At 45.8% G+C, this 24494-nt stretch overlaps 9 protein-coding genes across 9 annotated transcripts; 5 read left to right on the top strand and 4 right to left on the bottom strand.

The window, feature by feature from the left end:
• Positions 1 to 888: 888 nt before the first annotated feature.
• CNBB2570 (hypothetical protein) lies at positions 889 to 2191 on the top strand (the record flags this gene model as incomplete). Its single annotated transcript, XM_772179.1, has 6 exons — positions 889 to 1105; positions 1169 to 1203; positions 1260 to 1481; positions 1540 to 1619; positions 1680 to 1738; positions 1803 to 2191. 6 exons carry the CDS (start codon positions 889 to 891, stop codon positions 2189 to 2191), a joined length of 1002 nt encoding a protein of 333 aa, XP_777272.1.
• A 33-nt stretch (positions 2192 to 2224) lies between these two features.
• CNBB2560 (hypothetical protein) lies at positions 2225 to 3042 on the bottom strand (the record flags this gene model as incomplete). Its single annotated transcript, XM_772178.1, has 6 exons — positions 2225 to 2376; positions 2493 to 2541; positions 2607 to 2635; positions 2688 to 2780; positions 2844 to 2871; positions 2965 to 3042. The coding sequence occupies 6 exons, from the start codon at positions 3040 to 3042 to the stop codon at positions 2225 to 2227; spliced, it is 429 nt and encodes a 142-aa protein (XP_777271.1).
• Positions 3043 to 3909: 867 nt separating this feature from the next.
• On the bottom strand, positions 3910 to 5346 carry CNBB2550 (hypothetical protein; the record flags this gene model as incomplete). The annotated part of the gene is made up of 9 exons (XM_772177.1): positions 3910 to 4019; positions 4074 to 4203; positions 4265 to 4413; positions 4476 to 4587; positions 4638 to 4704; positions 4757 to 4845; positions 4899 to 5080; positions 5154 to 5173; positions 5228 to 5346. 9 exons carry the CDS (start codon positions 5344 to 5346, stop codon positions 3910 to 3912), a joined length of 978 nt encoding a protein of 325 aa, XP_777270.1.
• A 1618-nt stretch (positions 5347 to 6964) lies between these two features.
• Positions 6965 to 7950, bottom strand: CNBB2540 (hypothetical protein; the record flags this gene model as incomplete). The annotated part of the gene is made up of 6 exons (XM_772176.1): positions 6965 to 7124; positions 7186 to 7223; positions 7285 to 7395; positions 7451 to 7560; positions 7618 to 7811; positions 7871 to 7950. 6 exons carry the CDS (start codon positions 7948 to 7950, stop codon positions 6965 to 6967), a joined length of 693 nt encoding a protein of 230 aa, XP_777269.1.
• A 2994-nt stretch (positions 7951 to 10944) lies between these two features.
• CNBB2530 (hypothetical protein) lies at positions 10945 to 12753 on the bottom strand (the record flags this gene model as incomplete). Its single annotated transcript, XM_772175.1, has 3 exons — positions 10945 to 11122; positions 11178 to 12592; positions 12652 to 12753. The coding sequence occupies 3 exons, from the start codon at positions 12751 to 12753 to the stop codon at positions 10945 to 10947; spliced, it is 1695 nt and encodes a 564-aa protein (XP_777268.1).
• A 620-nt stretch (positions 12754 to 13373) lies between these two features.
• Positions 13374 to 16537, top strand: CNBB2520 (hypothetical protein; the record flags this gene model as incomplete). The annotated part of the gene is made up of 7 exons (XM_772174.1): positions 13374 to 14043; positions 14102 to 14340; positions 14416 to 14932; positions 14983 to 15153; positions 15204 to 15563; positions 15636 to 15737; positions 15792 to 16537. 7 exons carry the CDS (start codon positions 13374 to 13376, stop codon positions 16535 to 16537), a joined length of 2805 nt encoding a protein of 934 aa, XP_777267.1.
• Positions 16538 to 17506: 969 nt separating this feature from the next.
• On the top strand, positions 17507 to 19373 carry CNBB2510 (hypothetical protein; the record flags this gene model as incomplete). The annotated part of the gene is made up of 8 exons (XM_772173.1): positions 17507 to 17635; positions 17707 to 17806; positions 17864 to 18154; positions 18202 to 18364; positions 18410 to 18513; positions 18581 to 18774; positions 18827 to 18926; positions 18979 to 19373. The coding sequence occupies 8 exons, from the start codon at positions 17507 to 17509 to the stop codon at positions 19371 to 19373; spliced, it is 1476 nt and encodes a 491-aa protein (XP_777266.1).
• Positions 19374 to 19975: 602 nt separating this feature from the next.
• Positions 19976 to 22025, top strand: CNBB2500 (hypothetical protein; the record flags this gene model as incomplete). Its single annotated transcript, XM_772172.1, has 13 exons — positions 19976 to 20185; positions 20268 to 20280; positions 20337 to 20350; positions 20408 to 20544; positions 20598 to 20681; positions 20738 to 20823; positions 20884 to 20993; positions 21048 to 21173; positions 21241 to 21563; positions 21613 to 21624; positions 21676 to 21748; positions 21799 to 21864; positions 21918 to 22025. 13 exons carry the CDS (start codon positions 19976 to 19978, stop codon positions 22023 to 22025), a joined length of 1362 nt encoding a protein of 453 aa, XP_777265.1.
• Positions 22026 to 22457: 432 nt separating this feature from the next.
• On the top strand, positions 22458 to 23954 carry CNBB2490 (hypothetical protein; the record flags this gene model as incomplete). Its single annotated transcript, XM_772171.1, has 10 exons — positions 22458 to 22484; positions 22533 to 22595; positions 22745 to 22768; positions 22828 to 22965; positions 23028 to 23134; positions 23193 to 23258; positions 23333 to 23409; positions 23457 to 23741; positions 23784 to 23834; positions 23881 to 23954. 10 exons carry the CDS (start codon positions 22458 to 22460, stop codon positions 23952 to 23954), a joined length of 912 nt encoding a protein of 303 aa, XP_777264.1.
• Between the last annotated feature and the right edge of the window lie 540 nt (positions 23955 to 24494).

The following is a 24494-nucleotide window of genomic DNA, read 5'->3' as shown; positions in this document are numbered from 1 at the left end:
GTTCCGCAAAGGGTGAATCACTGTTTACATCTCCAGACTTCTTATAGCAATAAATGATAATCGCTTGTCTTCCCACAATCAATCATTGACCTCGGTAGCTCTCCTCTGCTGAAAAAAGAAAACGCCTGTTTGTGGAGTAATGTCAGACCTTGTTAATATGGGAATAACATTCTACACGTGCCCATGCGTGAGATGTTGTTCAATAAGTGAAGTTTTCGATGTTCGCCGATCAGCTGTGGTCACATTTGCTTCCCTTGCGAGAGCGACAACGCACTGGCCCTATTTCCTAAAAATCGTTTCTAAAATCACTTCTAATCTAGTCCAATCCATATAGTTTAATCCCTTTTTTTTGCGGCCATCTTTTTAATATTTTTTCATGATTTTGCGTCCGGTCTCTACCATCTCCCATACAAAATGCGACCGCTCGCACTGAAAATACTCGGCCAACCCCGAAGATGTGTTGTTGTGACGATGTAGGAAACAACCTACAAATGAAGGAAGCCATCTTCTTGCTTTTTTAAATCAAGGTTAACTTCGTACAAATCATGGTCCCTCCTCGTTGATTGTTGTTGTTTGAGTTGCCGACCGCGGCCGTCATCATCCGCCGCCGTCGGAATTTATGCCAGGCACGCAACAATACTCTGTTTACCTTCTGAAAATATTGGTGGGCCGTTCTCCATTCGCGATACGTATCCGTCATTATTACTATTGCTATCTTTTTTGCTGTCAACCATTCATTGTCAGTCAGTGGGGCCCAAAAAGTCGATTAAGTCTTTTCACAGACCGTGAGAGACATCACTGTTTATATAATACGCCCCACAGATAGACAGAGTCGCTCTTTTCAGAACACACTGCATATATACTATCTGGAATTCGATTTTTCATCAAATGTCCTCGCCCTCTCTTGCATCTGCCTTGACACTGTCAACGATCGGACTTGCATCAAGGTCATTTCTTCGTCTTACCACAAAGGAGTTCAAAATTGAAGGATTGCCCATATTGCTCGACGCTCTCAATATCCCGCACGGAGAAAAAGGCAAAGGCAAGATAAAAACGGACGATGGAAGTGACCCCTCATTGAAACCGAGGAGAGGGATCCTCACGAGTATGTACAGCTCCACGCAGAACCTCATTATTCTCAGCTAATGAAGCATATTACTTTTTATAGTATGTAACCATAATTCGGTAGTGGACGATCCCATGGTCAGCGTATCCAAAAAATAATACAGTACATCCTGTAACTTATTGATTGCTTACAGATGTGGTCCCTGTTGCCTCTTTCCACATATTTCCCCTTTACATCTCCTTCGCATACATGCCGTAACAATCGGTGGACATTAGGGGCTTCCGATATCATGTTCACCAACTCTGTTCACAGTAAATTTTTCAACCTTGGGCAGGTAATTGAAACACATCGTGGGGCAGGCATTTTCCAGGAAGCCATTGACCGAGCTGTTAAGCTTCTACAAGAGGGTAACTGGGTGAGTTTAGGGCTGGAAATTCAAATGCATTGTCTGACGTGTAACTTTCTATCCCAAGATTCACATCTTCCCGGAGGGTAAGGTGAACCAGCAGCTCACAAACCCAGAGGGTGGTTTATTACGGTTCAAATGGGGAGTGTGAGTGGATATTTCCATTGAGGGCTCAAGGACCGCTGAGAAACTGATACCATATATAAGGGGGCGTATCATCATGGACTCTGAGATCATGCCAGAAATCATACCCATGTGGATATCGGGTAAGTTACACCATGCTTCTAGTCTCGGCTCGCCAAAAAGCTGATGTATTCTTCTACTGCAAAGGTTTTGATCAAATCATGCCTGAAACTCGCGGATTCCCACGTTTTGTCCCTCGTCCCGGAGCACATATCAGTATCACTGTCGGACAACCACTCACCTCGCAAATCCAACCACTAGTGAAAACTTGGAAAGATATGGCTTCAAAAGAAAAGGGGACTCTGGGCATAGGAGGAGAATGGGAACAGAAAGTGAAGGGAGAGGGTTTGGCCGGACAACAACAAAGAGAAGTGAGAGATAAAGGACAGCTTATACATGGGCGGGAGAAAGAAGTGAGGATTAAAATCGTAGAGGCCTTACAAGAGGGTATGCGGAAGTTGGGACACGATGTGGAACGAAGAGAGGGGCGATTTGAAAGGGGCCTTTGGTCCCATTCAACTAGACAATCGGTATAGAATCTTACGCTTTATGCAATGCTTAATCATAGACTATTGTGTAAACGAAAACCAAACCGCATATCTAGCATCAAATACTAGGTCTCGAGGCGCTTTCAATGTATCATACATGGTGCATAATAGTACAAATATGGAACAGTATAGATCAACATTAGCGACCGTACTTCTGAAGTTCCCACTGTCGGCTGGATAACTGTTAGCGATGATTCAACAGATGATGAAATATGACATACTTATCGAGGGGGCATACTAAAAGCGAAAGGTCAGCGTAGAACTGGATCAACCATCTCGAGACTCGTACCTTGTCGAGTTTTGAGCCATCTAGAGATGCAATGAAAGTGGAAAGCGTGCTAGACATATAACAATGTCAATCGCCAACCATATATTGACAGTGACGTTGATTTGTAAGACGCACGTTACAGATACCCCATGCTACAGTACACCCTGGTGAAATTGTCAGACTATTGCACTAAATCGATTACTCCGCTGTACGCACCGTTTTCGCTTTCTGCACCTTGATTGGCCTGGCAATCCATGCAGAGATCCATGATGTGACTCTTGCAAATGGCACAGTTGTCAACAGCAATGTCTGATTGATCCATTATGTCAGTATTTAGCACGCCTTCCAAATCCCGATCCCAAGATAGCTCACCCCATGCCCATAGAGCAACAGCATTCCACTATCGCATACAAACAAATGATCAGCAAACTTCATCGAGTAAAGATCGTTATCAGGCTAAGAGACCGTTTCAAACTTGAAACATGAGGCTCACCTTCTTCACCTCGAACCTCGGCTTCTTGTCATTTTCGGCTGCTGACTTCCCTGGGTTTGCTATCTGGTCGACTTCCATTTGTGATGGATATTAAAAAGGTCTATGTTTGGCTAAGACAGGCAAAAAGCACAAATGAGAAGTTAAAAAGAATGTAAGAGCGAAAGCAACCAATAATACGGTCAAGGGAAACGTTGCCTAGCGATTGAGAAGCGCGTCGCCGCCCGAAGGGAAGGTGTATAATTATTTAGTCATCGGTTTATGGAAGGGTTTAGCTATTTTATATTTAAATTCTTGATTTAATTTAATTTTGCATTTCAAATCTATTACTTATTTATTTTTCTTCAAATGCTTGTTAATGGTTTTAATCAATCATTATGCGCTAAAATCCGGCGGCCCATACAGGCAATGTACAGTAGTTGAGTGTTGAGTAATCTGATTGTTAGCTACAGTCGACATAGAGGAATGAACTGACAGACATTGCAAATGATGGAAGAAGAAGTAGAAAATAATGGAGTTCTGGTGCGAGATAAATTAATGGAGATTGTATCCTTGGCTCCACAAAAATACAGAGGGATCCAGAAAATAGGAGTTGGGGATTGCGAAAGTGCGAGGACGAGATGCAATCTGTTGGATGAGTGAGTGAATAGGAACACTGGAAGCAAGTAAGAACACAGAGACTCGCCGAGATGGAGTTTGTGGCGCCGTGATATTTTTTATATCTTCTATTTAGAACCCAGTTAATTTCTCTTATCATATACTCATAGACATCTCACAGCATGATCGACATCTTCGAATAAATGAGGAAGAAAACGGGAAAAAACAACTGGCAGTAAAGAAATCAACGGGATGTTACTGTTGTTGCCGTGTTACGTTGCATGTAAATAACTTGTCTAAATTCGACAATTCATCTAAAAACGAAAGCTGGTGTTCTTCTACACGACTCATCTATTTAGTCTGGGTCTCCTTGTGGATTTCTATACCTGGCCTAGCTCCCAAAGCCGTCTTGATCCAGCCATACATGATGAATTGAGATGACACCAGACCAGCAGTCATGACTACAACGCCATGTTAGCCGCCACTCTCTTTAGTGAAGAATGTTTGTTCCTTACTCATTCTTGGACCAAGGCCAGCAAAAAGACCTCTGAATCCTGCTTCTTTGCCTAGGGCTCCAAGTCTATAGATCATTGATCCCTTGGGTCCATGTCCCTTGTTGATTTGAGAAAGAAGAGTATCGGCAGGCTGGGGGAAGTTCATTTAGTAAGTAATTCCAGATGTGTTTGAGAACAAACAAGGAGCTCACGTGACTCAAAACAGCCGCAGCGAAACCAGCAATGATACCTGACCCAAGAGTGATTCCGAATTGAGCACTAGAAGATAGGCTCTTTTTGGTCTCGGGAGTCATCCTGTTATAAATAAACTCGGTACAGCGTTCGTTGACCGTAAACTGACCTAAGAAGCGCATAAGTCAGAGACATTAACCACTTCATGATGTTACAGTCGATATATCGTACCAATGGCGTATGGAACTTGTTTGGCCAATATGGGAATAAATCCCGCATATAGACTGCCAAATCCTTCGGTAGTGGCAATCTTAGTTAAGCCGCTGACAAGACCGCTGGCAAACTGTGATACTCTCAGCCCACCTTTCTAAGGCACCAATCAGCGACGCTAACCTTTGGATTCGACACTAATCGAATGCGAGTAGCCTCCAGAGGAGTCAATAGAATATCAGCAAAGAACCTTTGAAAGACAAGATAAGTAAGATGTTTAGGTGCGCAGTAAGACCACTTACTCGGCAATGGCGGCACCACCAAGGTAAATGGCTGTTCGATTCTTGATAGCGTTCTCTCTACTGCCAGAGAGTTCCACGAGGTATTTTTTCTGCAAACAAAAACTAAGTCGTCGATCCGTAACAGCCGAACTATTTGACTCACAGAAGCTTCGTAGCCGGCGAACTTAGCTCCACCCTGCAGCAGGTACCCAACAGCCGTAGGGCCAAATCCAGTCAAAAGACCTTTTGTGCCCTCAGTAGCAACGATATGTCTACCACCTTTGATTAATGAGTAGCCCTTTAGGCCGGGATCGATTTGAATTCGGGTCTTGATCACATCGATGGCTTTGGAAATCAAAATACTATCAGAACTCTTGACATGATGATGACAAAAGAATATGCCATGCTAAGCACTCACGGGTCATGCCACCATGGGACCTGAAAGTTATGTTAGAATATGGTAAAATGCAGTATAAATGTTGTATCACTCACAAGGTACAACATAAGGCACCAGCAGTGAAGAAGATGCCATAATCCTTACTCGTGAAATTGGGAGTAAGGGGTGTCCCGGCCAACTCCTTTGCCACGGCTTTGGCGTTTTCAGTTGCCATTGTGCGTTATATGGATATAATTGATGAATGTAAGGGGTAATAGTGATGGCAAAATGTTTACTTGTCGAATGCTGGATGATTCGAGGGGGCTAGGTTGAAGATCGAAAGATATAGCGAGTGCATACTTGTTTATATAGAGGCCTTAAAATGAACTGGCGGGAGAAGACGTCGTCGTTGGAATGACGTCGCCGCTTGCGGCCTAGGAACGGTTGCTATTTAACAGTTCCACTTGTAGTTAAGTACCACTCGTGATCTTAATAAGGTGGTCTGGCGGGTACTCTTTTTTTTTTTCATGCCGGAGTTATTTTTAGTTTACGACGAGGACAATCACAGCGAGACGTATCAGTAGAGCCTTTCGGCAAGACGAGGTCAACAGAGAAATCGTCAAAATCTCTAAAATCCATTTCCTTCCGTACCAACATGCACTTTTCCTTTTTTGCACATGCGTATTCCTAGATCTACTCCACCTTCAACATCCCTCTTAATGACAACACCCGAGAAGAATGGATTAACTATGACAATGACTTTTGGGGAGAAACCCATCGCCTTCGCATGGTCAAGTAGTATGCAGCAGCACCGACCCATTGGGAAAACAGGAGGCTGCTCTTTCATTGCCCTTCCTCCATGCTATGAAGGACTGGGCTACGACCACTCCACGCCATTGCTCCCGTCGGCAAAGCAGCGGCCAACAATTCCCAATCAAGCGGCTCGTGCCCAAGATACTCCAGTAACCACCTGAGACCCAAGAGATGAATGGGAAGATCGATTTATGACGCAGCAGGCAAGCCAAGAGAAGATCAGTGACAGCGATTGCTCGATGGAATGAAGATGGTTAAAGGAAACTCATGGTCAGTGGTTGAACACTGCAAAGTTCTCCGACGCAACGAAGAAGTGACTATCTACGATACAGTTACTATCATTGCTATCTCTGGACAACTCTTTCATTTCGACCAATTTCCATCACCGCACACACGTCCCCTCTACATCCACTTCAATTGCCCTCCTACCATGCCTGCTACTAAAGTGACCGCGTAGGCCACGAAGAAATCTGTCCAGATTGGCGCCCCACCTTCCATCCCCGGCATAAAGGCATCACCTCCTTCATACACTCATAAGAATGTCTTATCAAACCTTACGCACCCGCATCATTATTCTCGAACCTTATACTGACGAAGAGCAACCATGAAATGATGTGCGAATTCAAGGAATGAACCGGATATGACCCGTGGACTGTCTAAGTAAACGTCCGTTCCCCCCTCCGTCAGCACGACGTTCGATTCACCATGACCAATAGGCGGAAACCGAGAGAATCATTCTACGAATCAGCCCTACGCCATTGCCTGAAGCCGCTCCAGAACGGGGTAGCAGTGGCCAGAAGGACAGCACCTGAATCACTTTGAGAGGAGCATTCAAGCGCACCATAGTCTTAAATGTGGTGAGATGGAAGAGAAGACGGATGGGGAGATGATGGATATTCCATGGCCCACAAAGCAAACTATGACAACTTGAGATGCATCAACTTCAAGACATCATACCTCTTCCATAGAGTGAATCAGGCAATAACTGAAAGAAATTTAATCCACAGACGATCCTGGCAATTTATACTATTTATGTCTACTTAGTACCTGGGCACTACTTCTCGTGTTGTTCTCTTGTAATGATAATACCCATTTGCAGGTACTCCCGGGGGGATTGGAACCCCTCTTGCACCTGCTCCATTATTGGCTCGAGTCGATGGCCCGTCCCAGGCCTCTGGAGGCCATCCGATGAAAAAGAGACTGCATCAATATCAGCATAGTTTATAGGTGATAATAGAACCACAGAGCCGGACCAGCTTACATGATCATGAGAATAGCCGCTGTCAACCCCATCCACAACTTCCAGGATCGACGTGTTGTGAGTTCGGTGAGGCAAGAGCTGCGAAACCACAGGACTTACCGCAGATCCCATGTGTACTTCGACGTTTGATACCTCGAAAGCACGGTGGGCAATGCTCCATCCATAAATGGAAAATGTCCACGCAGTTACTGTGATTGTTGTGCCAATACGCTAGAGTATCTCGGTCAGCTCCCCATTTTAAGAAGCCAATGATAGAGCAATTCACCTCCATGATGAGGAAAAACATCCTATTACCCACTGTACGTAACGCCTTGCTTTCGTGGACAAATAGTAGTGGAACCACAGATAAAACGGTTAAGAATACAAAGATAATAGCTGTCACAATTTCGTTATTATTTGATGGACTTGTTTTTGGTTAGTGAACATACATACCCACTGCCCAAAGCATCATACCGCCCGTCAAAGCCCTATTCACTTGTGTACCATACTCATATCCCACCCGATTCTGTAAGCAGTAATCTGGCGAACACCAGCCAAACGAGCCGAATGTTGTGTCGCCGGCCAGAGAAGGATTTCTCAACCAGCTGATAGAGGGGATGAAGGGGGAGGAAAATGTGCACAAGATACTGCGTGATTCATCGTCAATTTTACAAAAGAAATGAAGCCAAACGACAAAGTCACTTACATGAGCACGAGAGAGGCAAGAGACAAGACGAATAGGATGATGACATGCGCCCCGTAAGGAAACTTGTACGTGAATACCATACGGACTAGAGATGATGTTGGAGTTTGGAAAGCGATGGGCTTGGCTGCTGCTGCCTATCTCAGGCGATCAAATGAAGTTGGGGGGGGAGGAGGACTGTTAACTTGGTTCCCGTTGTGTTTCAGACAATAAGATATAGACCATATAGAACGGGATAGGGAAATGTGTACCTTCTTGACTTCGATAGCTTACTATAAGTAGGCGAATTTGCTCACTTTACTGTAATCCCTTTGTTTGATCGGCTGGGCGCTGTAAACAATAGATTCATTGGACATATGGTATCCTAATTCATTTACTGAACACGGGATGATTGATGCATAGCCATGGGGCAGTAGACAAAGCCAACCTGATAATCTTCTGTCAGAGGATGAATAGAAATGATGAGTAGTTGATTCAAAGGATGTTTGGTTTTTCCAGTTGATAAACCGAACGAAATATTCGCTTTTGTTCTGATTCAGATCCCATCATCATCTACATGATGCCTCAGACTGTGCCTGAAAACTTCTACGAAACTTATGTAACAGAGCCCGGGAAGAGAGCCCGGGAAGGAGAACGCTGACATCGATTCGTGTCAAACGGCGGGGGAGGACGGACTTGCTACGTAGATGCTTTCTGGTCTTTCCTCATCACCACTATCTTGTACACTGCTCTCTATCTGAGACTGTTTGTACGAAGGTGCTGAGGGAATACCGGTTCCATGCCACATGCACACGTTTGTCCTGCAGACATGCAGAGGGAGAAGACATTCGGAATCCGGGACTCCATCTTCAATGATTAGATACGATAAAAAAGGGAGAGGTGATGGGGAAGGGTCCATCGAATGTGAAAACTGATACAAATAATGATTATGCATGCTGGCCAAAAGTAACTAGTGATTGGGACGCAATAATCTGGCTATTTAGTAGTCGCGGATGGATAAAAAGAAGGCACCGGTGCGCGGCGGATATGCGCCAATAATACGTTTCTACCTCTGAATATTGGCGGGTGCGGCTTGCACAACTTCCATTTGTTCAAATTTTGGTTGACTCTTTCACCAAATGTCTTATATGCTGTTCTGCTACATCCGAATATTCCCAATGCTCCCAATATCATATCCGCTAGAAAACTATTGTGCAGGGCGGGCCTACTTCTCCGTCGTATATAAAATAATAGAAGTCTTTTTTATTTCTACTATTCTTTCATTGTCGATCATCACTTATCTCCCATTTCTTCTACGTACGAAAACCTACTACGCCGCATCACCTGAGACATGGCTTTCTTCCCCCCACACACCTTTGCCCTGATAAAAAGCTGTTTTTTACTATTTCTATGGGAGTCTATTGAATGGTTTATCATCGTAACATTCATCACTCTTGTTGGCTGCTGTATGTCCTTCTTGCTTATTTTATTTGCCTTAAAATCCGTTTTTTGTCGGGCCAGGGTTTTAATCTCCATTTTATTAATGATAAGAGGTATGTATTATATTCCTCGATGTTCATTCGTATCCGAGCACCACGCATCATGGACTCACGCGCTATCCGTCAGACACGCACATGGACTGCCGCCCATCGCAGGCGGACTTAGCCGATTCTGCAACGGCGACGACGAGCGTTTTTGAAACACTCCAGAGACACGACCAGTCGGTAGAAGAGGACGTCGTGCACATTTCAGCGGTTTCTAAACACAGTTTCTGGATAAGAAACACAAACAGACTTCAGGTAAAAAGGCGGAAAGGGAGTTCTAATGCTGAAACTCCCCCTGAATATTATTGGGTGGACCTATCAGAGGGAGGCGAGTTCTCCTGCGACGACTCGGAATGTGTTTTTTGCCAGGTACGTGTTTTTTTATTGTCGCAAGTTCCATTACGTAGAGGAATTTGATGGTTGACCCATAATAGGAAAGAATACAATTATCAGAGGCCTGCTCTAATAATCCCCTCCAAATTAAAGGATCCATCCATGCTATCCCTAGCCTTTCTCCGGGCGATCATAATATTCCTTCGCAACCTTTCCTGTCGGGTATATTATTTCTAACTCATTCTGAGCGCGTTAGAGCTCGATTTGTTAAGTTTAGTGACAATCTTCCGACCCCACGGTCATCATCATCAAGTCTTACTACAACCGAAAGTGACTGTTCAACCCTTAACCTTCGTACTCTTTGTGGCCCAAGACGTCAAAGAACGAAAAGCTCAAAAACTACACAGAACGAACGATCGGAAATTAGTCCTACGTACTCCTCTCACGCAAAGTCCCTTAGAGAAAAGCTCAGCATTTCTTTCTGCCCCATTCGTCTGTCTGCTCAACAATCATCGTCCTCGTGGGTTTCTTCCTCCAAGTTTTCCAGCGGCATTACTTCAAAAACTCTATCATCTCCAAATTCCGTTAAGAACTCTCATGACTTCATGAGAATGCCTTGCCGTTTAAACCGTAAAGGCAGTGTCCACAACAACAAAACAGTGAGGCCAGTTTCAACCAGACAAGAAGCAAAATGTCACAAGGAAAGGCGAGTAAGGTCAATACGCATTACTTTTTGGAACATGGCCTCCACATTCGGCATATCGCCACCCCAGGATAAACCTCCTAGTGCTCGTGAGAGGATCGCTCAAGCATTTCAAAATCTCAAGGAAGATTGTGGCCTGAGTTGTTCAGAGAGCAGCAGGACTCAGCGTACAATGGGTAAATCCACATATTAAACGTAGTACTCAGCAAATCTGCTGTTACGAGCACGTAAGACCCGACCAAGATAGGCTTGTTTACTCCTCTGCTGGAAATTTTAAGGAGCCTGTAACTATCATGTATATGAAGTCCAAATGATGATCTGCATGGAAACAGTGCGCTCTACGTACTGGGAAGTACGCCAGCCTTTCGCTTTGTATTCAAACAACAAAAACAAAGTGTACAACTGATAATACAAGTATGACGCTCTCGTACCCCGCTTATGTGGGATGATATTCTACTGGGTATTCCACTACCACGCAAGAACAGGTCTGTCTTGCCCCTATTGTCCTTTACAATTGTTTAAAAACCAAACGCCAATTGTGCTCTACTAAAGACCGGCGGCTTCCATTTCAAATATGCGGGGTTGATGGCGCGCCGAGGTTTAGCTTTTGTCTTTTTGTGTTGTTCGATAACAGCATCCGTCAGATGGATAATATGACTGTTCTTGTAGTATTTGATCATCTGTAGGGCCTGACAACTGTAACAGCGCATATGTTAGGGTGATCAAGGGCGCATTGGAAGAATTAACTCACGTGTGCATAATATCGCCATGAGTGATTGATGTTTTTTGGGCAATTTCGTCCAGACTGATCTCATAATCACTGTCCAGTAGCAATTCGACGATCTTCTCCTGCCAATACGCTCGATAACCCAACAAGCCCAGATCCGATAAAGGCTTCTCGGGGCTCCCCAGCTTTCCTTCCACTTTTGACAGCTCGTATGAGAACTCGATCAAAAGTCGACCGTAACCCTTTCTCTGGTGTTGAGGTAAAGTCAGAATACAGGCAACATTATAACCCTCGGCTGACTCCTTTTCCTTCGAAAAGTAACCAATAAGATGACAGCCATAGTCATCTTTGACCGTCATACAATAATAAAGAAAAGGATCGACATCGTAGTACAAGGTTTTATGGTCGAGGAAGCATTTGGAGATGAGACATAGATTCCTGCACCAAGTGCGTTGTTTTCGACCATCGATTTCGAAGAATGAAATACCTTCGTGGCGGTAAATTTCGTTGCCTGGAGGATGCAGGAGAGTACATTTCGCTCTATGTCGCCTGAGTTGTGTGGCAGAAGGATAGTAGAGAAGACAGAATTCGCAGATGTAAAGAACAGGAAGATGTGCGTATTCAATCGGATAAGGAGAGAAATACCATGTCTCAACTTCATGCTTCCCGATTTGAAGCTTGTTAAGGTTTTTGACCCTGCTGATCTCTGAATGAGACTGTGTCATGGATCCAGATGTCCTCAGTTTTTCGATTTCTTGTTTTTTGGAAAACACTTGGGGGGCCGCACGGGGATTTGAAGGGGCGGCAACGACTTCACGGCTGGGATCGATGGCGCCGTCTGATGTGATTAAGGTCACATCGCCGTCTTCGTCCATGTCTTCTTCCTCGCCTAAAGCATCATTATCCTCATTACTCTCCTCTTCTGCTTCTGTGTCCGCTTCTGTCTTAGCCTTTCGTTTTTGAGGGAATTTGCCAGCTTTCCCAATCTTGCTAGCTTTTCCAAGTTTCGAAGAAGGCATAGCTTTCCCTGGAGTAGCTTTACCTGCAGCCATAGCAGCCTTATTCGCCGCCTTTTTCAGTAGACTATCGGAAGGAATAGGTGAACCGGTGGCCCTAGACGGGGCCTTAGAAGGCTGAGCTTTCGCAGGTCTGTCCTTTTTCTTCGGCTCATCCTTTGATTTTGGCCATTCCATTTCTTTACTCAACACCAGTCTGCTTCCGCCGACCCATTCATCTAAACGTTTATTAAACTCGACATAATGAACGTAGTACTCTGTATCGTCTCTTGGGTCGGGGGAGGGTGCATTAGGAGGCGGTGGAGGCGCAAAGGCTGAAGGTTTGGGTTTAGGACGGGTGGAAAGAATTTCCGCTCTGCGTTGCTCGGCTTGGCCGTTCGAAAGAGGCTTAATGACATAGATTTTGACCCCAGGAACGACATCCTAAAGCACGATGGAAGATGTTGTCAGCATCAAATTGTAACAGAGTTTAAAGGGCATACATCAATTGTATATGATCCTCCAGCGGCCACAGAAGGTGCCGGAGTACCCGGCTCGCTACCACTCCCTCGACCATGAGGAGTTGACGGTGCTGACGGCGACATGCTGAAGATGACTGATCGCCACTAGACCTAATTCCGGCTGTCGGGCGAATCAACAATCAATCGGAAATCCAGGTTGCAGAGACAAACAAAAGCTGCCGTATATAATGGTTTTTGAACGGAAATAGCGAAAATGAAGGGGAATGGCCTGTTTTTATATGGGTATATTTGGTGTAGTAAAAGAGTAGAAACAAAGAAAGACGTCAAAGTTATCGCCGGTTCGCCCGAAAAAGGTTCCGTTTTGGCACTGATATTATCGTTCGTATCCATACACCACTGTATATGCACTCTTTTTCTGGGGGGTGGGGATCTGGGCTCATGTTGATCCGTCGGACGATGCTCGCGAGCACATGGTTTGGATGAATGAGGTTTGTGGACATGCATAAGTGGTATTTTGATGTTATTAAGCAATCTTATAACTACACAATTTTTTACCATTATTAAGACGCTGTTTACAACTGCCGCAATAATACGTAATTGTCCACGTGGTGGGCAAGCCTGCTGAGTCGCGTTCGCCGGCGGGGTACGCAGCGAAGCTGTATCGATGAACACCAATTTCCCAGCGCTGCTCCTTCGCTGCAACAGCTACACGCCATGCCCTCCGCCTGTACAACGCCGCAGAGATGCCCTCGTACTTCCCTTTTACTCCACAGCAGCAGCCCGCAGCCCGCGTCCACAGCCCTCTTCTCGACGATCCCCATTTAGAACTTACAGTCACCCCTGCCGCATCAGCATTCTACGCAGGAGAGACCTTCTCTGTTACAATCACTTTCCGCAATACAAGGACCCCGCATACTGACGCACCCAAAGCGCCTCTTTCCACGAACTCCACATCTAGCCTTGCCTCCGCCACCTCTCAGATACGGCATTTCCCGTCTACCGACCCGCGACACTCACCTTCTGTTCCTCGGCTGCCTCGACGACTCAATCAAATAGGACCTGACCTTCCCGAGACACCCCTGGTGAGCGCTAGACGACATGAGAGCGCCGAACTGGGTCCTTCACGTACATCATCGTCCGTCGTCTCCATTCCTCAGTTCGCCACCGAGGACCTGGGCTATCCGTATAGCCCGGGAGCGAATCCAGTTAATCGAGCTCATGGGTGGCAGAAATCTCCTTCCCCTCAAAGGGAGGGACCGATGAACTATCGAAGTCCAGATGGATGGGGAAACCAAGAATCTGAATGTACAATAAAGAGCAATGGTCATACTAGGCGGGCGAGAAGTTTGGCCCTTGGAAAGGGCACGATGAGCCCGCAAGAGCTGGTATGGGCTTTGGGCGGAGGGAAAGACAGTAAGTAACCCCCACACTATAAGCAATTACCAATCCCTACTGACTGCAAATTACACAGCGCCTCCAGCTCTGCCGACGCGCCGCCCCCAAGGCGGGATTCAAATTCCAGCAAAACACCCTCATTCTCGTAAAATCTCAATCGCCAATACCTCCGCTCTTGAACGTTCCGGGGAACCTTCTAGAGATTCTCCCGAGGTTTCATCCCCGCCATTGATTTCTGTACCAGAGCGACCCTCATCAGTAGCTAAAAACGGCAGCGCTTCTCTCTCCCAATCTCGACATCCGGCTGATGGCGCAGTAACTATCGAGCCATACGAGACATGTTCGTCGCCAACGGTAAAACCCTCACATTCACGTGCTCCTTCTTATCAGAATGCCTATGGTGCCTCTTACATGGGTATTAGTAATGATGACCTTCCTACCCCTCCCTCACATCCCCATGTTCGTGAACATGCTCTAACTGAACCGAAAGGGACAACGACAGTGCTCTGGGCGTATACTCGTCTTGTAGGACATTTTCACCCTTCGATTGCTTATATACCTCCAGATCCTCTACTGCCGCTTCGAACTGCATTGTTACACCAGCCCGTCGGGTCAGGGTCGCTCTCCACCCCATCACAGGACTCGTCAGGAAATGTCGCTGGCAGACCCTCTGGCTCCTCACGTTGGCAGCTTAGTTTTGGAACTGGTACAATCGGCAATTCAACTCAACCAAGTCTGACAGGTAGTTTATTCGGATTAGCAAAGGATCTAGTAACAGGTGGAAGTGGGGGAAGTCTAGAGGAAGAACGGAAAAGAGTCTGGAACTTGAAGGATCTACCGGTGCTAGAGACAACTAGAAGTCTGCTTGCCGTCGATATGAAGCTGAAAGAAGGGGAAACTAAAGAGTGTGAGTGTCCCGGATTTTGTGTCTACTGTCGCCAACGTTTACATAATCAGTCAACTACACGCTACAACTTCCAACAAATCTTCCCCCGGCTCATCGAGGTCGAGCCTTTCGATTTTCTTATGATCTTGTGGTATCCCTCAGCGTGGCCTTGCCCGGAGGTGATCATCGGCAAAAGTCCAAGGACATCGTCGTGCCAATCCGGGTATGGGCCAATGTATCCCGTACGTGAATTTCTCAATGAGGGTGCGTGGGCTGACAAATAAAATCGCAGTGGGGAATCCGTTGCGCACATATGATGTCCTGAAACCGATCATACAAAATAAGGACGAGGGGCACGTCGAAGACGTTGGAAACTCTGTCGACTTTCAATCGCCTTATGTACGAGAGGGAAGGGCCCAAATTCCTGTGCAACGGAGACAGACAAATATACCAGATCAGCTTCGTATTAAGTCTGTAGACACTAGCGAATCTCTTCAAGCGTACGCATTGCATCTACTCGAAATTTTGAATGATGGCGAGATAAACACCCTCCCGCTTTCACCCAGTACGCCGAAGTCGCTCCATCGACTTCGAACTTCGTCTCCGTCATCCCCTGCATTTTGCATCCCGATCCTGCCTCCTGTTCTCGCTAGTCAACCCACGGAGCTACTAGACATACCCTCTTCTGCAAGCCGTCTGCAAGACCGGAATATCAGACTGAAAGAGGATAACTTTATTGAAGGCGACAATGGGTTATCGGACGAAATGGGTGATGCTGAAAGTTGCGGAGAAGCGGTTGAAATCCTCAGTCGACATTCTGCTAAAGGTAAGTGCTTGAGAGCTATTTGGAAAAGAGCAATATCTTACAATAAAGTGACAGCTTCCTACGATATTGAAAAGAATGGAGAGTCTGTGGCGATCCTTACGCTTGTGAAAACTACATATAGATTGGGGGAATCCGTACTCGGTATAGTAACATTCAATAAGCCTCAAACGCCTTTTCCCGTTCTCAAGTTCTCGGCCTATCTCTTTTCCCATGAACTTATCCCTGAGCCTCTCCTTCCACCTTCTCTTTCCTCAAGAGGCTCAGCCCAGCCCCCCCTTTACCGATTACACGCAGAGCATCATACCCTCTACGCCCTGAGTGCCCAGAGGCTAGCCTTTTCGCTTGACATACCGTCAGATGCAACGCCAGCGTTCAATTTGGCGGCCGGCGAGGGGGAAAAGGGTGGCTTACAATGGAAACTGAAGTTGAATTTCACTGTAGGGGTACCTCCTCGTGATTGGAAAAGAAAGACAGGCGAGAGTAATCTAAAGTCTGAGAGTGACGTCGACACAAAAGGGACAATGAAGAGCTCAGGAGTCCATCTGTTGCCCATTCAGCGTTCTCGAAACATCGACGAGGGAGACAACATATTTTATTCTGCTTCGACGGGTATCACTCCTATGATTCCTCGACACCGCCAAAACGCGTCGTCAACCAGCGGTAGCAAAAGTGATGTGAAAAACGAAGAAGCTGTTAACTGGTACGAATCAAGGACCGAGTCTGTAGAATGTGAAGTGCCCGTCAGAGTTTTGGCAGGCAGTACGGCTTTCCTTGTCAGGCCCTTAGTCTACGCAGTCTGAGGCTAAAACGAGATTATGATAAACAATAATGATAGGGGGAATTCGGAAGAAGGCTAGATTCGTATTAGCTATTACCTACATGTGACGACGAGTAGTATTCTACTGCCATAATGAAGCATCAAAATCAGATTCTTATTTATGAACACTCACTATCATCATGTATTATGTATGGTCGGGCATTTGTATAGATCAGATGAACGTCTTCCAATCTATAATAGAATCGCTTTTTTCAATGTTATCGTCCATCCTTCTACTGCTGCCCAGCCCGGCACACATTCGTTCTACTACTACACATTTCTTGGTACTTTTATGCTCTACTATTTGTTTGCTTGATGCCCCTTACTTCATGGCCGGCTCCTCACCGTACGCGTTAGATAGCCGTTATAAGGGGTGTCTCAGCGAGTAAATCAAAAAAATGTCCCGCATAAAAACAACAGCTGGATTACTATTTTTACCAGCTTATTTCATCTTTCTTCAGTTTCAACTTTTGATCATGGTTACCAATTCAAGTCCAAATGCGACGCGGCAATTCAAGCGATCTTCGTTCGACCGCTATAACCGTGCGTAGCCTGGAGTCTGGCACGATCTCGGAACTCCGAGAAGCAGTGAACGAAGTACAGCCTATTACCCTCGTATATCTTCGTTATAACGGGAGTCAAGAGGTGTCAGGCCGCCATAATCTCGCTATCTGCTGTGATGATGATTAGGCAATAATTAATAGGCAAAACTCGTGCCTTTTTCGGGCATATCCGACGAGCTTTTTCATCATTCAGGTGAAAATGATGATGAGCAATCATGGAGCCATCTGTCGCTATGATACATAATTAAGTACTTATTATATCAGTAGCGTTACTTCCACAATACACGCATATATATATTATGTGATAATATATTGAGACTAGGAAACAGAGAACCGAAAATTCCATTATATCTCTAGACGACTATCATTCGCCCAAACAACGTTTCACGATGCCCTCCGTTGCAGCCGTCCCTGTTAAGCTCGATTATCAATCTTTCCTTAGTCAGGAGGCGAAGGGACGAGTAAGGTCTCCATTGAGAGATCTCAGGTATTTTCATGCCATCCCTGGTATGATCAGTGTAAGACAAACACCGTAATGACTTTTGTAGGAATATAAGAAGCTGACCATTATTGCTTGCCCACGCTGTAGTTCGGAGGAGGCTTACCCCATCCATCCACCTGGCCAGTCAACGCTATGACGCTGTCTGTCCCATTCGCCAAAAAGTCTATCTTCATTCCCGGGTATGAGAGTGAGTAAGGAAGACCCGAGTACGATGATGCTAGAAGCGTCAACTGACGCAGTTCAGGCAATGACCCAACCAGTCTCTATCCTTTGGCTCCGTATATCCCGCCTACGAAGCTCAATAGTGTGACTGAGCCCTTAATCCCTGATCTCGCGCGGGATCTCCAATATTCATCGAACTTTGGTTTGCCATACTTTGTTGACTGGCTCACTCAGCACGTGAAAAGAATACATGATCCCCCCTACCCTGAAAACCAGTGGCAGGTTCTCGCCACCGCTGGTAACACGGATGCGTCGGATGGGGTAGTCAGAACACTGTGCAGCCCAGGAGACTCTATACTACTTGAAGAATTTGGTATGTAGCCCTTCAATGTTTTACTTCCAGGCTAAGATTGTTTTTAGCTTTCCCAGGCTCTTTAACTCATTACAAGTCACTCGGCATCAAATGTGCTGGTGTTCCAATGGATGGTGAAGGAATTGTCCCCAGCGCACTTGAAAAGATACTGGCCGAATGGGACGACGAAGCTCGAGGCGGTCCAAAGCCGAAAGTTATCCTTATTGTACCGTACGTACCCCCTCTCTGCTTTAGATGACATCTGACTTCTTATAGCACTTGCTCAAACCCCTCAGGGATCACTTACCCGGCCTCCAGGAAACGTGAAATATACGCAGTCTGTCGAAAATGGAATTTGCTTATCATTGAGGATGATCCTTGTATGTTCTCATGGATCTAAACAACCATGTATATGAAGGCACCTGGCTAATACCAGATGCTGGAAAGATTGCTACCTTCAGGTAAGGCCCAATGGAGCGGACACCCCATTAATTCCGTCATTCTTGTCCTTGGATCTTGATGGTCGAGTGGTGCGCTTGGACTCTTTTTCTAAATTCATAGCCCCTGGGAGCAGGTGTGGTTGGATCACAGGAGCGAAGGAGCTGGTAACCACTATCATGGTAAAGGCAGAAGCGAGCTCCGTAAGTGTGAAACCCTATGATCTCTCGATCAGCCTTCTAATCCGTATGACAGAATGGACCTTCAGGTTTTGCAGTTGCTTCCATCTCCGCTGTGATCAAGGCATGGGGCGGCCATGAAGGGCTGGAAAGGGATTATCTTCCCCACATCTCGGGTAAATTTCGACTCTGTGCCCGACGAAAAAAGCTTACTCCCTTCCCTTGCAGATACATATTCCAAGCGGTCCAATCTTATGGTGTCTCTCATTCGCAAATATGTCCCTGCAGAAGCGGCTGAATGCCCTGATGGGTCTGGAGGGATGTTCCTCTGGGTACGACTGCGAGTTGAATCCCATCCCCAGCTATCCACTCTCTCACCTGAAGAGATTTCAGACAAAGTGTTTCACACTCTCATCGGAGAGAAAGTAATGGTAGCCCCGTCTAGCTACTTCAAAACACCTGGAGGGCCGGTATGGTCTAAAGACGAAGAATCTAAAAGGATCTTTGTCAGGTTGAGCTTCTCTCTCTCTACCGCAGATGAAATGGAAGAGGGCGTGAAGAGATTCGCTAGAGGATTGAGAAAGGAATGGGGAATCCGGAATCTTGATGAAGCTGAGCATTAGGAGTGTATGGCGGACATTTATTTCGGTTCCAACTGTCGTATATCATTGAGACGATCAAGACAATATGAGTAAAGTGTGGAATATGTAATCACGAATGTGTAACAGGATATGTGCCATGGGCTTTAATGCGTGAACTCACTAAACTCTGGCTTCGTTGGACGGAGCAGCAAGAAAGTCGCGGTTCAAGCCTTATTTTCATTTCCGGCGGAAACTCCGGATCACTCTCGGACTTATCCGATATAAATACTCAAATAAAAGTAGCGGTCCGGGGACAGGGGGGAAGGAACTTAAATAATGAGATGCCGAGTTTCTTCATGAGCTGATCGCTGCCATCTCTGAGATCCGATCCGGGTGATCTATATTTATTTAAACGACATCGTTCGTGTTCTCGTCGCCTTGTTCTCTCGTTTCACATCTGCCCCCCGGCCTTTCAGACACCATCGCTGCAGTATTTCTTTGGTGTATATCTGCCCCATAGTTGGTACGTAGTGAACCACACGCATTCTGTCCGTCTACAAAACATATCTACTCTCATGTGCAGCAACATATGTTTACATCAGTCAAAAGTTTTGCTAATTGTTGAGATCCCGCGATAGAGACACATGTTACGTATGGCTTTCTTCAGGATTCAACCCTTGCATTTTGGCAAGACTTTATTAGCACGATCCGGTGTGCAACATTACGCATCCTCAGTATCACGCCTGCGAGGCTTCTCTACTCCAGCCATTGTGAATGATGATAGGCCACTCGCTGGTATCAAGGTTGTAGACTTGACAAGGATTCTTGCTGGGCCGCTTGCCACAATGATGCTTGTGAGTATTCTCTACAGTGACTCCAGTATCTGCAAATGAACTTGAAATGCGCACTAACAGAGCAATGCATAATGACCTGCAGTCTGATCTTGGGGGTAAGTCACAATCTGTGCTAGATACATAGTTAAATATAATAAGATGACGTGTACAGCCGATGTCATTAAGGTAATTCATCCCAAGGGTATGGGGAATCGTATGCTTATCTTTGTTTATTTCTCACAGATTGAATCGCCTAAGAACGGTGATGACACACGCTCATGGCTCCCTCCTTCTGCCCCAGTCCCACCTGAGGGTTATCCAAGGCCTGATCTTCCTCCTGAATCCGCCTACTTTTTGCAAGCCAATAGAAACAAGCGATCGTGAGGGTTAATGCACAGGACCTAAAGCAGAAATAAGTTGACAATTTAACCAGTCTGACGCTTAACCTCAAATCTGCAGAAGGACAAAAAATCATCAAAAAATTGATCGAAAAAGCAGATGTACTCGTAGAAAATTAGTGAGCCTTTTTCAGTTCGTCTGGATGAAATTGTACTCGTAATTAACACAGACCAGCGTCCCAGGAAAACTCAAAAAATTCGGTCTCTCATGGGAAGAAGTGAAAGAAATGAATCCCCGGTTAATCTATTGCTCCATTACAGGTGATCTTTTTTATGAACTGATGGGTGTCTGAGAGCTTGAATTGATGAGATATTCATCAGGATATGGATCAACCGGACCTTATTCTCAGTCACCGGGATACGACGTTGTTATTGAAGCTGAAGCAGGACTAATGCATATCACGGGAGAGAAAGGCGGTAAACCTGTCAAGGTGGGTGATGGCTTTACACAGGCGTAGCTGTTTAAAAAAATTAATACACAACAGGTTGGGGTGGCGGTCACAGACGTCCTGACTGGGCACCATGCACAGTCCGGTATTTTGGCAGCTCTTTTGAAGCGTCAGAAGACAGGGAAAGGCTCTCGCGTTGAGTGTAGTCTGTTTGAAAGTCAGGCGAGTATACTTCTCTAGACCGTTGTGTTCCACATGTTCCACACACTTACATCCTGGCTTTCAAAAGATTGCTTCTCTCTGCAATATAGGTGCCAATTATCTCATTGCGGGAGAAGAAGCTACCCGTTGGGGCACATCGCACCCCTCCATAGTCCCTTACCAAGTGTTTCCCACGAAGGATTCTTTTATAATGCTCTCGGCTGGCAATGATTCCCAATTCGCGATTCTTTGCTCGTCTGCCGTGCTTAACAAGCCTGATTGGTTAAATGACGACCGATTTTCTAGTAACCGTAAGAGAGTGGAGCACAGAGATGTCATGATCGCACTTATTGAGGAAGTTCTCTCTGAAAAAACAACCGAGGAATGGTGCCAGAAACTCGTAGGAAAAGGGCAAGTCTGTCATTTTGGGCCCTTCTTGTGCTAACGCTGCAGATATTAGACTACCGTTTGCGTGAGTGTAAGCTCGTGCTGATTTATTACAAACTCATGCGTTGGCCATCAGACCAATCAACAATATCGCTCAAACATTCTCGCATCCACAAGCTATAGCGAGAGAGGTAGTAGAAGAAGTGATTGTAAGTCTTCAAGTTAGTATGAGGTTAGGCGTACGATTGACAGTTTGCAGCATCCTCGGGCTGGTAAGATCAAGCTTGCAGCACCAGCCGTCACATATGATGGTAGCAAACCGAAGGTAAACCGTCCCAGTTCCCAGTATGGAGCTCCCTGTTGAAATTCCCTCTGCAGTTGTATCGCCCACCGCCGTACTTGGGTGAACATACTGAGGAAGTCTTAACAGAACTCGGCTGCAGCTCGGGTGAAATAAAGAAGATGAAGTTGGACGGCGTTATATGACTGCCTCATTCGGTCATGTAACGTCAGAATGCATCGCGGTCAGCCCTTGGCTTACTAGTTACTGGACAATTGGAAGTTGAAAGCTACCTATGGTGCACGGATCACCATCTGATGGAGGCTAACCATCATACTCACACCGCTTCGACGCGCTTGTCCGCCTCGTGGGCACTGCATGGCTGCACTGCATCAATAGCTTTTACGTTAGCGTATACCTAACCCACTATCTATTATCTACTACTACTAACATATTATTTACCAATCCACTTTCTGTTGTGTCCACGTCAACTTGCACGTACACCTCGCTCCACTCTTTCTTTCTATTCTTTTTTTTTCCTTTTCCATTTTGAGATATCTTCCTCCCCAAGGACCGTTATCTTCAGTCCTCATCATTCACCAAGCGCCTTGGATTGCGCCGTCTTTTCAATCTCCAGTATGGATTACCAGCAATATTTCTCCCAGGTAGGTGCACTCTCTATGGAACTTACTATTATTCATTCATCGCTCCAGAGTGAAGTCGATCTTGGCGGCGCCATTCATCACGCCGCCGACCATACTTATCCTCTGTATGAGGTAAGCGCGCTTGCTAGCCTGCCTTTTCTCCCCCTCTTATCCAAGCTAACGGGCGGCTCCTGCCTGTGATAATCTCGTACTCAAACAATTGTGGATGTTTTGTTCTGTATCGTCTCGCATGCGATATTCACTCGTTCATGATGGTTTAGCATCTAGGAGCTTACCCCAAAAAGGTGTGAGAGGATCAGCTCTGCGCACTCTGTATACTGTCAGCTGACGATATATTGTACAGGGGTCCAACAGAGCTGGGCACCCCACAGGAAAGTCTGAAATCTCCTTCTCAAGGAAGGGTGGTCCGAATAAGAAGGTATTTGGGTTAGATCCAAGAGTTGAAGAAATCGATTCGGTCGTCCTCCATGATCTTCACTGGGTATGTAGAAAGTTTTTGACCGCTAGATGCTATCCGTTAATTGAATAACGTTGGTTCCAAAGTGGACATCGGATAGAGATCTGGTGGAATTATGCGCTCAATTGGGTGTCGTCATTGAGGAGAAAGACATATTATTCATGGAACATAAGGTTAACGGGAAAAGCAAAGGGTTGGTAGTCTAATTCCAGGGATGACATCCAGATTTACCCACAGCCGTCGTGTCGCAGGCAAGCGGTGTTGAACTGCCATAGCAAGGAGAATTCTTTGAAGGTGAACGAATGGTTACAATGCAAGTGAGTTCATATGTTTGATTGTACTCTCAGTCTGTGTTTTGGGGAGCCTATATTGTGATTAACAATCCGAGTAGTGCATTTCAAGGAAAGAAAGTCATTTCGACTCTAGCTGCATCGATCATGGGCAATCCGTTTCATCCAAACAATCAAGGTTTGTCCAAATGAGGGGCGTTATCGATGACTGACCTTTTGAGCTAGATTTCCCTGCCCCACGACCTTTGAGTTCAGCTATCCATAACACAATGGGTCAACCTACGAACTCACATGGAGGTGTTAACTTCAATCGAGTCAACAAGTCTCTTCGTATCAGCCATCAAGCCGGTCTCGGAAACGGGAGGCCTATGGATGTAAGGCAGAATGTCAATCTTCAACCATCTCAAGCCAATCATCAGCCTCAAATGCCATTGCAAGCTCATAACCAAATCAATATGGCGAGTTTGCCACTACCCAACCAGAGTATGATGATGGGCATGTTCCCTATGGGTGAGTGGCTACGTATGAGAGCCATTCCTCATGACCTTGTAGATCCGTCTGTCTCTTGGCCTACCCCTATGGATTTCCCTCTTCCGGAATACTGTGAGCGTCCTTTGTCACAGCAGGCAAGATATCTAATCGAAGTTAGCCTCCTTCAAATCAGGACCACACCTTTCGTCCCCAGGTTATCTAATGAACGGCATGTTGCACACAGGTGTATAAAGTAGGTTTTCCGGAAGACTCCTTACTTGAAAAGCTGGCGGTTGCGGCAAAAGATAATTGTGATACCTCCATATATTATTGTATATCACTCTGCGTACTTCCTCTGTCTATATCCTGCGAGTCTTTGTCGTTCTAATTCCTAATGTTATCAAGATTTCAGTCGTAAATTATGAAAAAGACATCCATGCTTTGGAGAGAGGCTCAACAGGTACATATAATCGGGCTAATGGCTAAAGTGATAACCAGCCTCAGGGACAGCCCATCCGCTAAGCGCGTGCTTCTTGATATCATTACATTATTATCTTCTTTGCTCTCTTTGGAGGAAGGATGTCCAATCATGGTGGTAAGCCATACTGTCCACACTAAGTTGCAGCGGCAGTGGCAGAGGAAATTTTTCCATCACTTGTCATTGCTATTCAGCTACCACTACCAGGAAACGTCAAGTCTCCCATATGGAAAAAATGCAATGATCTTCTTTCTGATCCTTTCTCTACCAACCTTTGTTCTTTTCCCCCTACGGATTACCCACGCTACGCGTCT

The sequence above is a fragment of the Cryptococcus neoformans genome, chromosome 2 (assembly GCF_000149385.1).
Source record: "Cryptococcus neoformans var. neoformans B-3501A chromosome 2, whole genome shotgun sequence".
In the NCBI taxonomy this organism is placed as follows: domain Eukaryota; kingdom Fungi; phylum Basidiomycota; class Tremellomycetes; order Tremellales; family Cryptococcaceae; genus Cryptococcus; species Cryptococcus deneoformans.
The sequence above is the reverse complement of the archived record's forward strand: the minus strand, read 5'-3'. Positions and strand labels throughout refer to the sequence as shown.